This window comes from Armigeres subalbatus, chromosome 2, assembly GCF_024139115.2.
Source record: "Armigeres subalbatus isolate Guangzhou_Male chromosome 2, GZ_Asu_2, whole genome shotgun sequence".
In the NCBI taxonomy this organism is placed as follows: domain Eukaryota; kingdom Metazoa; phylum Arthropoda; class Insecta; order Diptera; family Culicidae; genus Armigeres; species Armigeres subalbatus.
Genome location: NC_085140.1, coordinates 76,435,916 through 76,457,222, shown reverse-complemented (window position 1 = coordinate 76,457,222; position 21,307 = coordinate 76,435,916). Strand labels below are relative to the sequence as shown.

General features: G+C 41.1%; 1 protein-coding gene across 1 annotated transcript; it reads left to right on the top strand.

Annotated features, from left to right (window-relative positions):
- The first annotated feature begins 4,378 nt into the window (after positions 1-4,378).
- LOC134209233 (mitochondrial import receptor subunit TOM22 homolog) lies at positions 4,379-21,280 on the top strand. Its single transcript, XM_062685223.1, has 3 exons — positions 4,379-4,747; positions 4,893-5,066; positions 20,455-21,280. The coding sequence occupies exons 1-3, from the start codon at positions 4,619-4,621 to the stop codon at positions 20,773-20,775; spliced, it is 624 nt and encodes a 207-aa protein (XP_062541207.1). The 5' UTR covers positions 4,379-4,618; the 3' UTR covers positions 20,776-21,280.
- The last annotated feature ends 27 nt before the right edge of the window (positions 21,281-21,307 follow it).

Sequence of the window (21,307 nt, the reverse complement as noted above, 5' to 3'; positions counted from 1 at the left end):
TCTGCGTCGAATGCAACTTGTTGCGAGCAAATCGGTTGAGGATAAGTGCCCGAAAAATGAATGACATTTTTTACTCGATTTTTATGTATGAATTTGTATTTTGGCCATAACTTTGATCCCATAGTCCGATCTGGCCAATTTCAAATCGGAAGTAATGGGATAGGATTCTGCGTCGAATGCAACTTGTTGCGAGCAAATCGGTTGAGGATAAGTGCCCGAAAAATGAGTGGCTTTTATACGCGATTTTTTCGTATGAATTTGTATTTTGACCATAACTTTCGATCCCATAGTTCGATCTGGCTAATTTCAAATAGGAAACAATGGGACAGGATTCTGCGTTGAATGCAACTTGTTGCGAGCAAATCGGTTGAGAATAAGTGCCCGAAAAATGAGTGACATTTTTTACGCGATTTTTTCGTATGAATTTGTATTTTGGCTATAACTCTTGATCCCATAGTCCGATCTGGCCAATTTCAAATAGGAAACAATGGGACAAGATTCTGCGTCGAATGCAACTTGTTGCGAGCAAATCGGTTAAGGATAAGTGTCCGAAAAATGAGTGACATTTTTTACGCGATTTTTCGTATGAATTTGTATTTTGGTCATAACTCTCGATCCCATAGTCCGATCTGCCCAATTTCAAATAGGAAACAATGGGACAGGATTCTGCGTCGAATGCAACTTGTTGCGAGCAAATCGGTTGAGAATAAGTGCCCGAAAAATGAGTGACATTTTTTACGCGATTTTTTCGTATGAATTTGTATTTTGGCCATAACTCTTGATCCCATAGTCCGATCTGGCCAATTTCAAATAGGAAACAATGGGACAGGATTCTGCGTCGAATGCAACTTGTTGCGAGCAAATCGGTTGAGGATAAGTGCCCAAAAAATGAATGACATTTTTTACGCGATTTTTTTGTATGAATTTGTATTTTGGCCATAACTTTGATCCCATAGTCCGATCTGCCCAATTTCAAATAGGAAGTAATGTGATAGGATTCTGCGTCGAATGCAACTTGTTGCGAGCAAATCGGTTGAGGATAAGTGCCCGAAAAATGAGTGACATTTTTTGAGTGGTTTTGCGCACACACACACACACACACACACACACACACACACACACACACACACACACACACACACACACACACACACACACACACACACACACACACACACACACACACACACAGACATCACCTCGATTCGTCGAACTGAGTCGATTGGTATATAACACTATGGGTCTCCGGGCCTTCTATAAAAAGTTTGTTTTTGGAGCGATCATATAGCCTTTACCGTATACTTAGTATACGAGAAAGGCAAAAATCCATGGTAACGGCACAGATAACAGATATTGAGGCTGGCATCCGATACGTGTGTATACATCCGCAACCGTTAAATCAAATGTATTTTAAATTGGGACCGCGTTTGGCAATCGATTGGAGATGACGCAAGGATCATTGTTATTGAAAACGCAGCCCGAATGCGGCTGTCAAATGCATTGGCTGCGTTCGTCGGTTATTATTCAGCTGCGTCTGTATGTACTGCCGCAATCAGTTGAGTAGATGGCGGTAGTGGGCCAACGTATAAAAATTCTAAAGCTTACACAGGATTTTCAATAAATTTTTTTCTAGCTTGAATATCTGTTATCTGTGGTAACGGTTACTATTTTGTAGACTACGCCATGTTTTTAAAACAACCACAAATTTTCAGTTGAATTAACCACGCATTCGGACAAATTCACCACTGATTCAGTTCATGCAACAACATTCCACAAGGGCCACAGTTGATTTTTACTGCGCGTATTGTAAAATCAAACGGATTTGTTGTCTGCTGAAAATTGTCGGTGCGTATTCTTAAATTAACCCTCGGAATGGTAGTTTCGACCGCAACATTTTTTTGCGTGTACAAATAAATTCTTTTTCGAGTCCCTTTAATCAAGCAGGTATCTCAAGCATATACCACATCGTTATTTATATTGCTGCATGATCGACTGTTTGATTTTGATAAAATATGGAAAACAAACGGGTGCATAAAAATTGCCTCGCCATAACAAAAAGGTGGTAAAGAATTATAACACTGTTGTTTACATTTTAGAACCAGCACATGTCGGGGTAGGGATTCAGTGCTCCACCTTCTCCCCATGTGTGCACGTAAAATGTACCTGAAAATTCAGGTGGAAACAACGTTTAGATTATTTGGAGTGTACGTTTATCTAACGAGGCTTATTACCGAGTCGGGTGAATAGGGTAAGACGGTGTATTATGCACCACTAAGGCTTAAAATACTTTTTATTTTTAAACGCAATTTATGCAAATTTTGTGTTGTTTGGTAGTCCACAAAGTCGCAAATGCGCGCTCGCAAAAAAGTATTAGAAATCCTAATAATAAATAACATTCAATTTTTTTGCGTGTAACAGTGTGCAGATTTGCTCGATTTGCTCAATATCGACTCATGGAGATTAGACTGTATATTTTTTATGGGGATGGGTTATCGAATCTTTTTTACTGTGTCAAACCAGAGTCTATTATATATAGAGTTACGCAAAGAGTGAAGCCAAATCTACCTATTGAACTGTCAAACCGTCTACCTATCGAGCAAAATAAACAAATGCTTGTTGGTAAGGCGGAAGTATTGTTATCGCCTAATGATTATTATGGCAAATTAAAACGCATGAATTGAAATGTATTAGATTTGTCCTGGAAACAGCTTCAAAAAACTACAATACACCCCCCAATAAAATAGCAACAAGAAACTCATGTGTTTGTACTCTGCACTCAACTAAGAAAACTAGTGATAATCATGCGAATATCTTATGTTTTTTTGCTATAAGAATTACTTATAAACTTCATCCGATTTTCTTATGAACTGTGTGCTATTAGACTGAGAATGATATTCATAAGTTTGTCTTATGAAACTACTAAGTTTTTTTTTCAGGAGCCCATAGAGGAATTCATAAGGGAATCTTATAAAAATCAATAATTCTTGCATATGAGAATCATCATATTTTCAGCACGATTTTCATATATGTTGTGGTCTCTCACAAGATCAAAAGAAAAGAAAATACAAAAATAATCATAAAATTTTATACAACATATTATTTTATTTTTCGCTACATATTAAATATATTTAAATTTTTCTCTGTTTAATATTTCATATCCGGGATCCGGGATTCATAATCCGGGATTCGCTTAATTTATATTCCGTCGAGATGGTAGCATAACACCAGTAAATATTATGAGTTGATATTTTCATCTGTTGGTGGTAAATGTTGAACATTGTAGTTATCGATGAGCTGTCGTTCTGTAAACTATGAATCATGATTTTAAAAGAAAGCAACATGATAGAAAACATTAACAAGCGGAAATATTTACTTACATTTCTGATCCACCAATACACAAACGACAAAATGCACACATACAGACGAAACTCAAAGTTGTTCAAGTACAGCGCGCCTGCCGAAGTATGTGATTTCATCACGCTGGTGTATATCGTACACTTAACTAAACTATCTTCTAAACTAAACTAAATTATCTAAACTAAACTATTTTATCGACGTGCAACATCAACACTTCGCACTTCGATGGTGTATCGTGTAAAATAAATCGACGATGAGATCTGCGTTCAGCGTACGTATTACGCCATGTTGACTTCTCATTTCATAAGATTGGTCTTATGAGTTTTTCACATGAAGAGTAGTGATGAAAATCATAAGACAATTCTTATGTTTTATTTTTTCTATAAATAATTGCTATGAACTTCATAAGATACAAAAATGTATATCATAACAGTCCAATAATTATCATAAGAGGCTCGATGAAAGTGAAATTCGATTATTTTTTCACGCTTCATAAGATGAGGCTTATGATGTTTCTAAGATAGTTTAGTTGAGTGTGTGGGTGACTTGGTTATCGAATTAAAAAGCTTTAGCAGTGAACACTCCCGTGAAGTCACTTTAAGGGTTGAACAAAAATGAAAGTTGCAAACACAAATGCTGTCCAATGAGCAGCTCGAAGTAGCTCGAAGTTGTTCCTGTCACGCTCATGCCCGTTTGTTGACAAAAAAGAACGAGCAGGACGGGAACAACTTCGAGCTACTTCGAGCTGCTCATTGGACAGCACTACAATAACAAGAAGATCTTTCAGAATAAGTGTAAGAAGATCCTCTTTGCGCAACTCTATATAATAGACTCTGTGTCAAACGTCAATCGAATGCGCGTGCAAAACTGTCACCGCGGGTCAAACGTTCAACGTGACATCACATGAGAACAATGTTTACATATGCTACCGACGTTTAAACATACGGAGTGAATTCTTATGAGGGCAATGTTTGCAATTTTGTATATGGATTTTTGGTTCCTGAACTCGTTATCGATTATTTTTTTCTTTTTCATTCTCGCACTTCGCCAAGAAAAGAAAGAACTCGCATGTGTTTTTTGGTTGACGGATTTACTATGCCGTAGTGCGCGAAGATTGGACAGAGCATTTTTCATATCCGATGTAGATTTTTCTACCGACATCGAAAAAACATAATTAAGTGCGTTGTTTTCCTCTGGCCAATTGTGGCTAGATTGTGTAAAAAAAAGTTCAAAGCTCCCCGATCAAGTAAGCTGGGTGTGAATGGATTCCGATCCAGAGGTCGTGCTGGTGGAAAAAGTAGATGAAGACGAAATTTCTACTGATAAGGATAGCGGAATGGAATCAGCCGGTAATAGCAAGGATGACACCCCGGAACGCAAAACGGCAACGGTAAGAATTTTATGCAGAAAAGAAAAAAAACATGATCGATCGATTACAATGTAGTGCCATCTTTTTTACGTTTGACAACCGGTGCGTGTTAGATGATTATGCAATGAAATAAATCATGGTTTTTTTTTTGTTTGCATCATTCCAGCTAGAAGATTTGCTGCAAGATGATGTACCGGATCCGGTTGTTGCACCAGCACCCGTACAAGCACCGCCTCCTCAAGCAGCAGCTCCGTCACCAAAGCCGCAATCAACAGCAAGTACAACTACGAAAGCATCGGCTCCAGCTGCTATCAAAGGAAAGGATGACGATTACGATGACGTAAGTAATTGATCGTTAGAATCCCCGTCAACGGTCAAATTCGGACTTTACCCAAAACAATATTGACAAAAAGCCATTCGCTAATGATTATGCATACATCTGCAAAAGGGGGAGAAGGTGCATTGCTGCATCTCCGATTCTGTTTTGTTCAAACTTGTATCGATACGCTTATTTTCATGGCTTATTGTAATTGTAAAAAAATTACACAGGATTCTGTTTTTACACGATCTACATTTTCTTAGTTTTACGCTAATTGGAAATGTTCATCACCTGACTTTTCTATGAATTATTAAGGATTTTAGGCCAAACGATCAAAAATACGACCGAAAAAAAAATCAAGTAAAAACAGAATTCTGTGTATGAGGTGATTCAAATATGACTACTACTTTTTGAGATTTCTAGACCACCACTCCTCCTTTTCACGCTTTTGACGTGAACTATATGTCTAAGGGGAAGACTCGGATATAAGTTGACAAATAAAAAAAAATCAATTTCAAGACCGTCACGAAATTAGGCGAGAGTTCAATCGCTTATAGATCCTTTATTTTTCGATGGATTTTCGAGATTTTATTATAAATCGAAAGGGTCTCCAGTAGCGTTGCAAGCAAAGGCGTGGGATTGCCAATCCGGTTGGAAACTTTCTTGACACCTTAGGCATAGTGTATCCATTGTACTTGCCACACAAGATACATACTCATGCATTGGCGGAAATAGAAAAGATTTCAATTAATAACTGAGGAAATGCTAATAGAATACTAAGTTGAAAAGCAGGCCAGTTCCAGTTCCAGTTGGAATGTAGAGCCATTGAAGAAAAAGATTATCAATCGAATCAGAAACTCTCCAGAAATTTTTCAAGCTCATTGATTATTTTGCCTTCCTCGTATACAAAGTATACGTAAAGGCTATAGGATCATTTCTGTTATATACCAATCGACTCAGTTCGACGAATTGAGGTGATGTCTGTATGTGTGTGTACAAAAATGTGAGACACTTTTTGGTACTTAGCATTATCCATTTCGCTCGTAACAAGTTGCAATCGACGCGGATTGCGGTCTAGTTGCTTCCTATTGAGAATTGGATTGATCGGCCATTGCGTTCCAGAGTAATTCAAAAAACATTGTTTTTTGACAAAGGCCCCCCCTTGGAAAAAAAAATTCAAAATCGAATTTTTTTTTTCTAGAACAACGAAAGTAGGGTCCAACAGGTTTAGCCTCGTATCAACTTTCTGTTGAAACATTCTCCAATTAGCTCGACTATTGCAACGAAAAGAGCGCATTTGCATCGTAGGTTCGGCGTCAAGGTGCACAGTGAAAGTGACAGATAGATGGTCGGACGATAGTTCGTTGTGAGTTATTGGTTTCGTCATGTCAATTACATTGTTGGCAAAACTAAGTCTAGTGTCGACGGTCTTCCACGACCTACGGGGTGGAAGGTGAAAGAGTCTGGGTGGTGTACGTGGAAATGATACTGCGAAACAATATTTTGGAGTATTGTTCCTGCTTTGGGGTCGTTCAAAAATTATGTCACAGGTATTAGGGGGGGAGCGGGTCTAAGATTTTGCGACAGTACATGTACTAGGTATACAAAAAAGCGTGACAGAGGGGGGGGAGAGGGTCTAGAAATCCCAAAAAGTAGTGGACGTCATATTTGAATCGCCTTGTTTGCTCTCATACAGTTCCACTGGCGATGCCTTGCGTTTAGATCACTGATAACAAACGCCGGTTCGTTATAACGCATTAAACTTTTGAGATCGTCCCTGTATTTGTTCCAACATAATGATGATGATTTGATTCCCGGAAAGTAAGCCGCAATGAAGTGAACGTAGTATCCGCGACTTGTTGGGATCGAAATGCCAACAGTTTCCATTGATGTAGTTGTGGCATTTAGTGTGACGTTCATTTTCATTTATTTAGTTAACATCTTAACAAATAACACTGAATCAACAATTTGACGCCACAATGCACGGTTCGAGGCCGCATCTCTCCATCCTCGGATACGCCCCACGCTCGCCAAGTCGTTTTGCACCTGGTCTGCCCATCTCGCTCGCTGCGCTCCACGCCGTCTCGTACCTGCCGGATCGGAAGCAAACACCATCTTTGCAGGGTTGCTGTCCGGCATTCTTGCAACATGTCCTGCCCATCGTACATGGTTCATTCTTCGCCGCCACACACCGTCTTCTTGCACACCGCCAAAGATGGTCCTAAGCACCCGTCTCTCGAATACTCCGAGTGCTTGCAAGTCCTCCTCGAGTATTGTCCATGTTTCATGTCCGTAGAGGACAACCGGTCTTATAAGCGTCTTGTACATGACACATTTGGTGCGGTAGCGAATCTTTTTCGACCGCAGTTTCTTCTGGAGCCCGTAGTAGGCCCGACATCCACAGATGATGCGCCTTCGTATTTCACGACTAACGTTGTTGTCAGCCGTTAGCAAGGATCCGAGGTAGACGAATTCCTAGAACACCTCGAAGGTATCCCCGTCTATCGTAACACTGCTTCCCAGGCGGGCCCTGTCGCGCTCGGTTCCGCCCACAAGCATGTACTTTGTCTTTGACGCATTCACCACCAGTCCAACTTTTGTTGCTTCGCGTTTCAGGCGGGTGTACAGTTCTGCCACCTTTGCAACATTTCGGCCGACAATGTCCATGTCATCCGCGAAGCAAATAAATTGACTGGATCTGTTGAAAATCGTACCCCGGCTGTTACACCCGGCTCTCCGCATGACACCTTCTAGCGCAATGTTGAACAACAGGCACGAAAGTCCATCACCTTGTCTTAGTCCCCGGCGCGATTCGAACGAACTGGAGTGTTCGCCCGAAATCTTCACACAGTTTTGCACACCATCCACCGTTGCTCTGGTAAGCTTCCCAGGGAAGCTGTTCTCGTCCATAATTTTCCATAGCTCTACGCGGTCTATACTATCGTATGCCTCCCTTGAAATCAACGAACAGATGGTGCGTTGGGACCTGGTATTCACGGCATTTTTGAAGGATTTGCCGTACAGTAAAGATCTGGTCCGTTGTCGAGCGGCCGTCAACGAAGCCGGCTTGATAACTTCCCACGAACTCGTTCACTAATGGTGACAGACGACGGAAGATGATCTGGGATAACACTTTGTAGGCGGCATTAAGGATGGTGATCGCTCGAAAGTTCTCACACTCCAGTTTATCACCTTTCTTGTAGATGGGGCATATAACCCAGATTCTGACTATCAGTTTGTGCAGGCAAGTGGCCAGCTTTCCCGGGCCCATCTTGATGAGCTCAGCACCGATACCATCCTTACCAGCTGCTTTATTGGTCTTTAGCTGTTGAATGGCATCCTTAACTTCCCTCAAGGCGGGGGCTGGTTGACTTCCATCGTCCGCTGAACTGACGTAGTCATCTCCGCCGCTGCCTTGACTTTCACTGCCTGTACTCTCCGTGCCATTCAGATGCTCCCATCCTTATCCCGGCACATTTCGGCTCGCGACATGAAGCCTTTGCGAGATGCGTTAAGCTTCTGGTAGAACTTGCGTGTTTCTTGAGAACGGCACAGCTGTTCCATCTCCTCGCACTCCGCTTCTTCCAGGCGGCGTTTCTTCTCCTGAAAAAGGCGGGTCTGCTGTCTCCGCTTCCGTCTATAACGTTCCACGTTCTGCCGGGTACCTTGCTGCAGCGCGACCGCCCGCGCTGCGTCCTTCTCCTCCAGAATCTGTCTGCACTCTTCGTCGAACCAATCGTTCCGTCGACTTCGACCCATATACCCGACGTTGTTCTCCGTTGCGTCGTTAATGGCTGCTTTGACTGTATTCCAGCAGTTCTCAAGAGGGGCCCAATCGAGCTCACCCTCTTCCGGCAACGCTGCCTCGAGATGCTGCGCGTATGCAGTGCCGACATCAGGTTGCTTCAGTCGCTCTAGGTCGTACCGCGGCGGTCATCGGTACCGAACATTGTTGATGACGGATAGTTTTGGGCGCAGTTTAACCATCACCAGATAGTGGTCAGAGTCGATGTTAGCGCCACGATATGTCCTGACGTCGATAATGTCGGAGAAGTGCCGTCCATCAATCAGAACGTGGTCGATTTGTGATTCTGTCTGCAGTGGTGATCTCCAGGTGTACCGATACGGGAGGCTGTGTTGGAAGTAGGTGCTGCGAATGGCCATAATCTTGGAGGCGGCGAAATCAATTAGTCGTAGGCCGTTTTCGTTCGTCAGCCGGTGAGCACTGAACTTTCCAATGGTCGGTCTAAACTCCTCATCTTGGCCAACCTGAGCGTTCAAATCTCCTATGATGATTTTGACGTCGTGGCTTGGGCAGCTGTCGTACTCACGTTCCAGCTGCGCGTAGAATGCGTCCTTATCATCATCAGTGCTTCCGGAGTGTGGGCTATGGACGTTGATTATGCTGAAGTTGAAGAACCGGCCTTTGATCCTCAACCTGCGCATTCTTTCATTGATCGGCCACCACCCGATCACGCGCCTTTGCATATCGCCCATCACTATGAAAGCTGTTCCCAGCTCGTGTGTGTTGCCGCAGCTCTGGTAGATGGTATGATTACCTCTAAACGTTCGCACCATTGATCCCTTCCAACAAACCTCCTGCAGCGCTACGATGCCGAATCCACGGTCCTTGAGCACATCGGCGAGTATGCGTGTGCTCCCGATGAAGTTGAGAGATTTGCAGTTCCACGAACCGAGTTTCCAATCGCTAGTCCTTTTTCGTCGTAGTGGTCTTCGCCGATGGTTTCGGTCCGGCTATTGTTGATTGTTCGTTGCTTATGATTTTTTAAAGGCTGGCTTGCAGGGCCTGACACCAAACCCCCTAAATTTCCGGAGGATCATTCCTCCTTATTTCCGGTGGACCATGGTGCACAGTTTCACTTAGAGTCCCTCGCTGGCACTCGGACGATGATCAGCCGCCCCTAACATGGAGAACAGACGCTGTTGTGAGCCGATCCTGACATGGAGAACAGACGCTCAATAAGATTTGAACCTCCGGAGAGGAGCAAACCCCCCCTTCCCGGTCAGCATACGACCATAGTTCCCACCGGGGTTGGTTACCCGATCTTCCCTAAGGTTGCTCGTATCCCGGCCAGCACCGCGGGGAGGTAGGTATAGGAGTTGCTGGGTAAGAGGCTAAGGACCGCGAGATGGGGTCTATTTTATTCCTTCAGGTACGCGAAGTACCAATGGTACGCTTTACCCAGCATTTGCCGTGCCCGTGTGACGTATTTGATTTTTTTTTTCGGACAGCAATTACAACTCCTCCCCTCGAATACAGTTGTACGTGGGGTGAACAAAAGAAGACGCAGGGCGCAACCAGGGGTGGCATTCCGCACCTCGACTCGAAACCAGCAAACCATGCAAGCTGTCATACGAGAGCTGTCGACGAAAGGAGATGCGCAATGAAGCACCAGGGGTGACATTGCGCATCTCGAATCGAATCACTCGATTCGTACGTTTTTGCATTCGTTTCGAAAAAATTGCGGCATTATGTATTTCGTTCGACTTCATTCAGTCGCAGTACAAGATTTCGAATGGTGGTGTACTAGCTCAATCGATTATGTTCTGTCAAACGAAATGTAAACAGAGATAATAAGAGATAGCTGTCTCCGTGTTTATCATGCCGCCCGCTGGAGAGACAACCTTCAGCGCATTGCGAATGTGAGTATACAAAGAGAATAAGAGTAATTTCATCTGCGTGTAGCATGTTGCCTGTTGGAAAGGCATCCTTCATGGCATGATTCGGCAGTTAATTTATGAACAAGCAAATCGTGCTCAATAACTATAAAAGCAATATTATTTATTGAGCTGTTGAAACCGATTAAAACATTATTAAAACAAACATGTCGTATCGATGTTTTATAAATTGAGATATAGTTGCGACACAAATTATAAGTTTTATTATTCGGCAACTCGGCTGTACGAAAACCATTTTGTTTTTGTTAAATGTCTTGGCTGTGCATGGCTTTGCTAAAACATTTGTTTAGTTTGATTGCTCTAATTGTAATCAAGTGTCGGTCTTCCACCGTCATTAGTCGTCTTAGTACACGCGACCGCATGCGTAGAGCAATCAAACTCATCAAATGTTTTAGCATTTATTATATTTATTCGAGTTTATGCCACAGATCCAATTTTAAGCTAAATAATTTAAAGCTAAAAAAGGATTCGATAATAAATTACTTTGATGTTTCTATGTGTTAGTTAGATGCACTTGGGTCATCTCTTGCGCGTTTTTTTTATTTAATTCAACTATTTTTACGTACACAGATAAAAATATGTTGTGATTTTAAATGTATTTTCATGCACATATTTGGAGCATGCAAATAAACGTAACATTCAATTGATCTCACTTTTCCACAGTGGGCGCAGCAAGCCAAAAACGTGCGTTTTTTTATTTGCATGCAAACGGTTGATTTTACATAGGTGGTGTCTTCGGAAGAAAATTTTACCAAAAATTAAATCAATATTTCCTCCGAATTCCTCCTAATAAAACAAAGTGCATTTTGTAGTTGGATGTCTATTCTTTCATATGGTTGGTGTTTGATCTGCCACTATTTGCCTCAATTAAAGATATGGACATAGCAAAATTGCATTATATAATATGAAAAAGTCGAATAACTTCTCTAATATACCTTCGAAATATCCACATTTTTAGGAAAACGTGTGATTTGATATACTTGTTCACTTTGTAGAACATGTCCATGTCGAAAAACAAAACAATAAGAAAAAAAAGTTTTCTTAAAAAAAACTGGTTTTAGATACGATTTTTTGAAATTTCATCATAACTCGCTACCGTTAAAAGATTGAGAGTTGGTATATTCTACGAAGTTGTTTGTATTTTCAAGCTCTATCACTTTTGTAGCGGCTCAATTTTTTTGAACGATAATGAAAAAAAAAAATTTTTCATCGCCCTAACAGGCAAATTTTTAGGTCACCCTAATCTTCCAAAAGATAGCTTAATTTTTGGTAAAATTTTCTTCCGAAGACACCACCTATGTCAAATCAACCGTTTGCACGCAAATAAAAAAAAACGCACGTTTTTGGCTTGCTGCGCCCACTGTGTATTCTTTTAAATCGAAATAAATATAAACGGTGCTTGCTTGTAAAATGCAATCAAATTTAATAGAATATCGAATGTTTATTCATTTGATGAGATAAGCTGCAATTTTACACGTCGTTGAATTTTCAAAATTATTTGCTGTGTAGATTTTGGAATATATACGTTTTTACGCAGATTTACCCCATAGATTTTTCACACGGTTTATCGAAATCGTCAAGAAATACGTGAAAACTGCAAAAATAAAAAAACGATTTAAGTTGAAGTCGTTTTTACGAGGATTTCGGGATTATTAGAGATTGCATATTGTCTGGAAACTATAAAAGTAGGTATACTAATGATATTCTTTCCTTCAAGATACAATAATGAAACATTTCTCGGGTACTTATTCAAAAGGACGTATGTGATTTTGTAAACAAAGATTCAAACGTCGATTTGTCCAATCTGATGGCACTATCACGCAAACCAACACCACAAACAGGTAGCCGAAGACTTCCCTTACCTGTCTGTGGTGATGGTTTGCGTGGGAGTGCTATCAGATTGGACAAATCGACGTTTGAATCTTTGTTTACAAAATCACATACGTCCTTTTGAATAAGTACCCGAGATTTATACTCTTCCCGTAGAGAAATAATAACAAATATAATGAAAAACTTTCAGCAAGAAATGACTCTCGAACAACATTCGAAAGCTATAAAGGTGACGAGTGATTTTCATTCGACTTGAGTCGTTTTTCAGTGTGCTATCGAGTCTCCATAATGCTAAAACATCTCGTTATTCTTGTACCTCTTCGAGCATACTCGAACGATGAGTCGTTTTCGAGATCGAATCGAAAGCCGTAATGCCAAACATGTTCGACTCGATAGAATTACGTTCGAATCGAGATGCACAATGCCACCCCCGGTTTCGGTGACGATTCCTACGTGGATTTTAAAACGAAGCAGGAAGTCGAAAAATTCGATTTTCTTATTCGATACAGATCTGCTGTTCTAGTTAACCACATTTATAGTTTTTGAGTTATAGCCTGTTCAGATTACGCCATTAATGACATAATAATTGGCGTTTCAGGGTAAATACGCTTTATGATGTCATTATTTACGTAATATTCCATACATTTTGCGCTGTCAAATGATACCCGCTAAAAAGAGTCATGAAGAATTTATTACGAACAATTATTACGAGAGAGCTTTCGTTCTAACTGGAATGCAGGGAGAAATTCAACAAAACAAAACTGACAAGCGTCACGCTCTCTTTGCCAGAGAGAAAATTCTCTCTGTTTTCATTGCGTTTCGTAGTTGACAGTCATGCTCTTTCTGTCGCAGCAGGGTCGAATGCATGTTCGATGGAAATCTTCTGAGCGCTGAAGAATAACTCGGATTGTGATGGTTTTGTGGAAAGCATTTTATATGATGAAAAATAATGATGATAATTATTTATTCTCCACTTATTCAACATGAATTGCTTAAAAAACAGATGACAGATGACTAGAGTTAACATGAAGTATTTAACTTAAACCTAGATTTAATAGAACAAATCGAATAAATTTTCAAAGTTCAAGGGCCAATACGGAAGACAATTTAAAACGTAGGAATGGTTGTAAAACGAATATATTTGATGAATAAACATGATTTCATAAATTGTTTTAATTCTGCTCCTTGAATGGCTTAATATACTTTGGATTTCAACATTTTTCACGTGGGACAACTGTACAATTTGAATGGGATGTATATATATAAAGTAGAATAACCTTAAATAAAACATGGATTGGTAATGCATTAATTCATCCAAAATCCAGTTTAAATTATATCACATTCACACGATTCGATTTTGTTAGAAGCTGTATCATTGATTGTCGAGTAGAACGCAATGGTTCAGTTTCCATTTTTGAAAAAAAATTGCTGAGTTGCCCTTCATACATGGAGATACTGGTGGAAATACATTTTAGTTCGATAATATTTCTTGAAAATTGGTCCAATCGTCCATTTTTTATTTATTTGTGAGAATTCCCAAAAGTATCTAAATTTTTCTATCAAATCTCCGTTCGATCATAGTACAGAATCAAAATACTTTTTAAACTTAAAAATAAATTGAGGAATAGTCTGATTCCCCGAAGAACGGCGCACCCAACTAATGAATGTAGCTTCGCTCATTATCCTTAATGAGAGCTTCAAATATTCTTCGAAAATTCCTTTTCATATTTTTTTTATATTTTTTTTCGTAGAAACTTTGTTCAGAAAAAAATGTTCAATTGTCGCCACACAAATGCTTGATTTCGCAAATTAAATTTTAAAACTCTCCTTGAATTCAACCCTGTATTAGCGTGCAAATGAGGAAACATGGAAACGTCAAGATATATTATCTTGCTGCAGTCTGAACACCTCGTAATAATTGGATACCTTCTCACTTAACAAAGTCATAAATAGCCCAATCTGAATAGGCTATTAGACATTGTAGATATATTTTATCATCAGCTAGGATAGAGCCATGAACTGTTGCTCCTTGTTGCGGCATCCTTTGAGGCGTGCAAATAGAGCTCTAGAGAGACAAATAAATTCCGAAAGGGTAAAAAGACCAGTTGTGCTGCTCTCTTCAGTAGAATTGATTAGTACGCGCGAGTATGAGCCAGGGATGCCAGATATACAGACATGTCTGTATTTATACAGACTTTTGGTCTTGCATACAGACATCATCCAGATTACAGACATTATACAGACTTTTGATTGATGTTACAGACTTTTACAGACATTTGCTATCTGTAGAGGAAAACCGAAGCAGAAAAAATCATGAAAACCTGAGAATCTCCGATTTTATTTAAATTTTTTATAAGATTTTATAAGTAATTAGAAGGTGAACTTGGAAACTTGAGTGGAAGAACTTTATTTTACAAGCATTCACTGACAGAATGCTCCACAGTGTTGCTAACGTCACAGACATTGCAGATAGTACAGAAAGGGCTCCTGCCGAAATCATGCAAGGGCTGTCTGTGTCCGATTCGGAGCCGGGAGATGATCTGCTGTTCTTCAAAATAGGGAACCTATGTCCACGCCGATGTGGTCCCTTTAATTTTCCGGAGGTAAACGGTTTTCTCAAATGATTTTCTTTATGCAGGAGACACGCCTTGTTGTTGCCTGGCACTCCGCAGTGCCCCAGGATCCAAGGGAAGGAAGGTCCTGTTCGAGAGCGTGTTGGGAGGCGGTCCGAGATACTGAAACCGGTCCCAGTGACCCCAATGCCGACTCCACCCATCCGTAAACCTGTGTTCATAGTTGTGGAAATATCTGTGGCTCCACGGAGTTGTCACCCCTGCGGAAATTGCAAACTATTTATTTTCGCCGCAGGCCGTAGTGTGTCGATTCCGGCCCCCTTCAGCTAGGAGAGGGATCTTGTATTCTCCAGCAGTGGCTGCGGCGAACAAACCGGCTAGCGGCAAATGGCCGCCAGCGCACGGTGGCAAAAAGACAGAATGCCAGCCTCGGCTGGTGTTGCGAGTAACAATTCTGAGGCGGCTCGAACCTCTTGTTGGTTTGATGAGGATGAGACAAGGTCCGAACCACGTTATCTCTGGTTCGACAATTTACTTTAAGTTCACGGAAGTGCGAAAGGAACGAGAGTCTCCGATCAATGGAGACTCCGAGAACATCCACAATCTTTTTGTTGGAGATGGGTTAGTCACCCAACCAGCGGAATGAGGACGTGTCCTCGAACGCATTTGCTGGTTGTCAGAGTCTACCAACTTCCGGTAAAACCAAGGAGGTTGTCGGAAATTCCCCATTCTTGCCACTGTTAGAAGTCCTGATGAAGGCATTGGTAATGTTCTAGATCCGCGTGCTTGCCGTCGTTATAGGCGTTGTGCAGTACATCTTCCAGATATGCGAAGTATGTGCCCGTGCCGTATTCCGGGCAGAACGCTTGTTAGCGAAAGCCGAACATATTATCGACTTCTAATTTACAGCCACTGATTTACAAACCTTTCCACGGATTTGAAGACACCTCTTGTCAGATAAATAGGCCGGTACATAGTGACATCTCGAGAGGAAATGTTGTTTTTGTGGATGGGTACAACGAGGCTTTTCCGCCATTCATCCGGAAAGATTCGATCAGACCATGCTTGGTTGAGAAACCCCAGAACCAGATTTTGGCGGAGTAGGGAGAGTTTTTGATGATGAAATAACCAAACATATCGAGACCTGATGATTTTCCATTACTCATTGAGAGGGCGAAGGCAGCTCTGAGGCGGAAAACGCAGAATTGAAATTTGTGAATCCGGGTGGACTTGAAAGATGGAGTGTAAAGCCCCAAACGCAATACAACGGAACGGCGACGGAAACGGAAAATTTGACAGTTAGCCCATATATTTTCTGTCAAATTTGCCGTTTCCGTCGCCGTTCCGTTGTATTGCGTTTGGGGCTTAACCGCTGAATTTCAGCTGGATAATCGCTAATGGAAACTAAAAGAATTACAATTACTTTTATTATTATATCAACAATGTATGCTTTTGAGACATTTTCTTTTTCCAGTATACCTCTGAAGCCCCATACAGACAAATACAGACATTTTACTGAGATTAACACAGACATTTAAAAATTGTATCTGGCATCCCTGGTATGAGCGCGACTTTCAAGCTGCTTTTGGAGCTGAAACGGTTGGGGTGAATATTTGATCACCACCCAGTGATGGCCGTTGTTTGCTGTTGTTGTTCTGCTCGATTTTTTTTTTTTTTAATTTTCGCTGTTGCTGCTGGTGATCTCTGACAAGAGCTCGGCTTTGCAGATAGTTTTTCCTGGAAACACATCCTTGATAATTAGCGGTATGATTACCACTACAGTTTGTACATCGCACTTTGCATGCCGCCGAGAAATGTTTTCCCCGCACTTGACGCAGAGCGGAGTGATATTACAATTTTGCATACCATGTACGAAGCGTTGACAACGAAAACATTGTACCACATCGAAAGGCTTACGAGTGAAATATCGCCATTTGACCACGATACTGAATAGTGCTTTCATATTCTGTAGTTCAAGTAGCTTCACTTTACCTTTCTCAAAGAAAAGAAGATAAAGGGTGCTTTCTTTAACACCTGATCTTTTAAGTGAGAAGATTTTTATTTGCTTCGGTGCAACATTGTGCAACGCGAGTTCCTCTGCTAGTTCCTGCACGATGTAGTCCCGGGAGGCCAGAAAGAATTATTGTGTATCCGGAATAAATTTTTACCGCTTTTTATACCGAAGTTGGATTTTTCTCCAGATACAGGCAACTTTCCCAACTTCGGAAGTAGTGCGCTGGATTCCCCTAAAGATGCGCTAAACAACGCATCCATTAGTTTGACAGATAAAACTTCGGAAGAAAGTTCGGTTCGGAAGTCCGGACTTCCGAATTCTAAGTTGGTGCTACGCCGACAATATCTTCATTGGTTGATTTTCGGCTACAGTGTACGAGAAGTACTCGATGTTTGCCGTATTCAGTGCTGCGATAATGTTTTGGTGCTGAAGTTGGCCATCTTGGTGGCCGTGGACCATAAGTTGCACGCCAGCTTTTACTGCCGTCATGTGATATGCTTGCTGGGGGATATTAGCAACATTAAGCAACTCATGAACTTGCTTGGTCCCTTTGTGTACAATGTTAATTGGGAGTAGTCGGACTTTTTTTGGCTGCACAGGTGTGTCGTTCTGTTGTGGCATTTGCGGATCAAATCCATCGGAATCAGCGAGGAGGCCGAAACCATTGTGAGTAGTGACTGTAACTGGTGTCTTATGTTGTGCATGGAATGGCAGTCTTCCGTTTTTTTTCGCTTAGCATCTTGGCTGTGAGAGGTTATGTCGCGCACGGTCCACGGAACCTTTGTAATCGCGGCGAATCATTGCGAAGGGAGCACTTTGTGGACCAACGTTAAATGCCCTGGCAGCTCCCTGGACGCCATTTTCGCGAAAATGAATGGAAAAGGAGGAGCATAAAAAGTACGCGAGACTTTCGTGAACTTGTAAACACGATAAGTTTGTCAGCTCGAATATCTTCAAAGCATTGAATCGCCTTTTAAAAGACAATTAACTTTGAGATGCATACTACGCGGCAAAACGTTTACCAAAACAAACCTCGCTACCTCCCTACCCCATATATCCAACATTCCAGTGATTACTCGCGGACGTGCAGATGACTAGCCGGCCTCTATTAATGACGAGTATCACGTCAACATATTCCTGCCCATTCCTTATTTGATCTTCATTCGGACACGGCAGGCGCCGATATTGCTTAAATTTGAGTCACCTGTTTTTGCACATTGAAGGTGATATTAGTCCCAAAAAATCGTCTGTTGGTTCTCTTTGTAATTACAGCTGGCCTGGCAGTAACGGAGTAACAATCGTAGGTAGTAAATCATGCTTATTAGAGTGATTCAAATTTTGACTTTTTCGCTCCATTATGCTCAAACGATGGTATTAGTTTTAGATGGTAGTAATTTTTAGCAAGGGGCCCTCCTTAGCCGTGCGGTAAAACGCGCGGCTACAAAGCAAGACCATGCTGAGGGTGGCTGGGTTCGATTCCCGGTGCCGGTCTAGGCAATTTTCGGATTGGAAATTGTCTCGACTTCCCTGGGCATAAAAGTATCATCGTGCTAGCCTCATGATAATACGAATGCAAAAATGGTAACCTGGCTTAGAAACCTCGCAGTTAATAACTGTGGAAGTGCTTAATGAACACTAAGCTGCAAGGCGGCTCTGTCCCAGTGTGGGGATGTAATGCCAATAAGAAGAAGGAGAATTTTTAGCAAATTTGGTTGTAATTTGACGGAGAACGCACGGTTTAAAGTTTGTATAAAAATTATTATCAGGGGCAGCAGGGACTATGTCCAAGGGCATGACGACCCCTCCCCATGGCCACTGCGAGTTAGGGGGCCTGTCTAGGATGTGGCGGGGTTTGACAGTGGGCTCTGTTGAACCTCTGCAAAAAGCTGCATGTGTCTATAGGCAGGCCCTATCAAACCCAGTCAACACATGGAAGTATATGGTGTCGTGTAGGCTGTTGAAGTGGAGGCGATATAGGTGCTTCTCCATACAACATGTATGCATATCATGAATCTATTTCGTCTCCAATTTAGCATCTTGTATTGCACCATGTACGACTTTATATTGACTGAAAAGCGACCGTGTGCCGCTCAAAGCGCACAAGCCCATCAGGATTAATACCAGTGAGATCCTGATTACGGTATACTGGTCACGGCAAGCGACAAACACACGCGCGAAAGTAATGCAAAATAAACGACATGTAAAATGAACGTAAATTAACAAAATATGTCTGGCTGAACATTCTTATTTAACGTCAAATAGAGATAACATGATTAACTTTCCGATTACTATCAATTTGGTTGAACAGCCGTGATTATTACTTTATTTTCAATTTAAATCCCGTTTCTTTTTTACTTTTCTTGCGTTGAAGAAATGATGCCGCGGGCGACTCATCCGAAATTCAATGAACAATCGCTCATTTTGAGCGATTGATTGTTTATTCTCGCGAAGGATAAACAATTGAACAAATCAAGAAAATGCTAATACTGTAGTATAGAAGTTGCATAGTCACATCACTTTCCATGGTGAATCCCTGATCTATGTTACTGATTACCCCACCCAACTAACACAACTTGCTTCCCGTGATAATTGTGGAGATGCAGAGGTATTCTCGGTCTCTAGTAGCAACAATAACCACACACTAACATTCCCTCCCTTCCCCAACTGACTGTAAGGACTTGGCCGGCGCCGTTATTGATCAACATTTGAGACCTGCTGAAACGTGCACTTCCAGAATAGATGGTAAACCCCAACCACTATTCACTTGGATCGTAGTGCAATTTGCACCAGTTCTGATCAATCACGGAGTAGCAACCATTTATATGTACAGTCAGTATAAGCTAAGCTAAGCTGTATAAAAATTATTATGAAAACTGTAACTTTTGTGGAAACCCGTTTTGAAACGTTTCCCATTAAGCTTTAAAAATATGAGTACGTTGGCAACATAGAAAATTTAGCAAGTGAACAAATCGTATTTGTTGCAGAACAGTTTGATGCTTGCAAGAAAAGTTATTAAGAAAATACTAAATCGTGGGAAATTTAAGTTAACATGTAAAAGAATAACATATCAATATGAGCATCTTAATAACTTTACTTACAAAAATCGATCGCTTCGCAACCACAACTGTCTTACAGATTAGGAAATAATCATCCTCGGGGGTTCGTACAAATAACCGTACGTTTGGTATTAATAACAGTTATAATAGTCTTAAAGACGTACGTTAACCCTTGTTAACCCACTTCACATATTGTTTGCTTCTCTAATCGATTATCTAATTTCCTGCACTTCTAGGAACCAGATGAGACATTCGGTGAACGTCTTTGGGGTCTCACCGAAATGTTCCCAGAGACGGTGCGGAATGTCACCGGGGCCGTAACGAGTTTCTCTGTGACCAGCGTTAAAACCATATACAAGTTCACGTGCAACGCTTCGTGGATATTCTTTACCAGTTCGATGATTCTTTTCGCTCCGGTCGTGTTCGAGGTAGAGCGGGCCCAGATGGAAGAGATGCAGAAAACCCAACAGAAGCAGGTGCTATTGGGTCCGGGCTCTGCCGTTGGAGGTGGTGGCCCAGGAAATATGCCAGCGTTGCCCCCGATGGCAGCGCGATAATCTTTTTCTCCCAAAGGAAATGAACTAAAAAATCATACATTTGCGATTATATAGCCATTAGAACGAATCGAGTCGTGTACAATTATTGAAATATTTGACATGATAATGGGAGTACATGAGACAACATTTCAAGACTATTGTTTTTACTACAACAGGTTTAAGAGGTTAGTTTTCAAGTGACTATGAAGTTGAAGAGAAACACCATCCTAAAATGAAAATAGAAGATTCTTATTACTTTTAAAACACATTTGTCTAATTTTATGGCTCTAATTCATCTAATTCATGAACACAAAATAAAAAATGTGCATTGCGTGAAAACAGAATCTTATGTATTCATTTGAAGATTGCTCCTTTGTATCTCTATCGTTGTATTACATTGCAACCCTATTGAACTAACAATTATCGAATGAATATTGCTAAATGTACAATTACTGATTGATTGTTGCTAAGCCGTAGCCCATAGAAGTATCCTAGAGGATCAAATAAATTCAAAATACCAATTAAATCCCGATGGAGATATTTTACTTCGTTT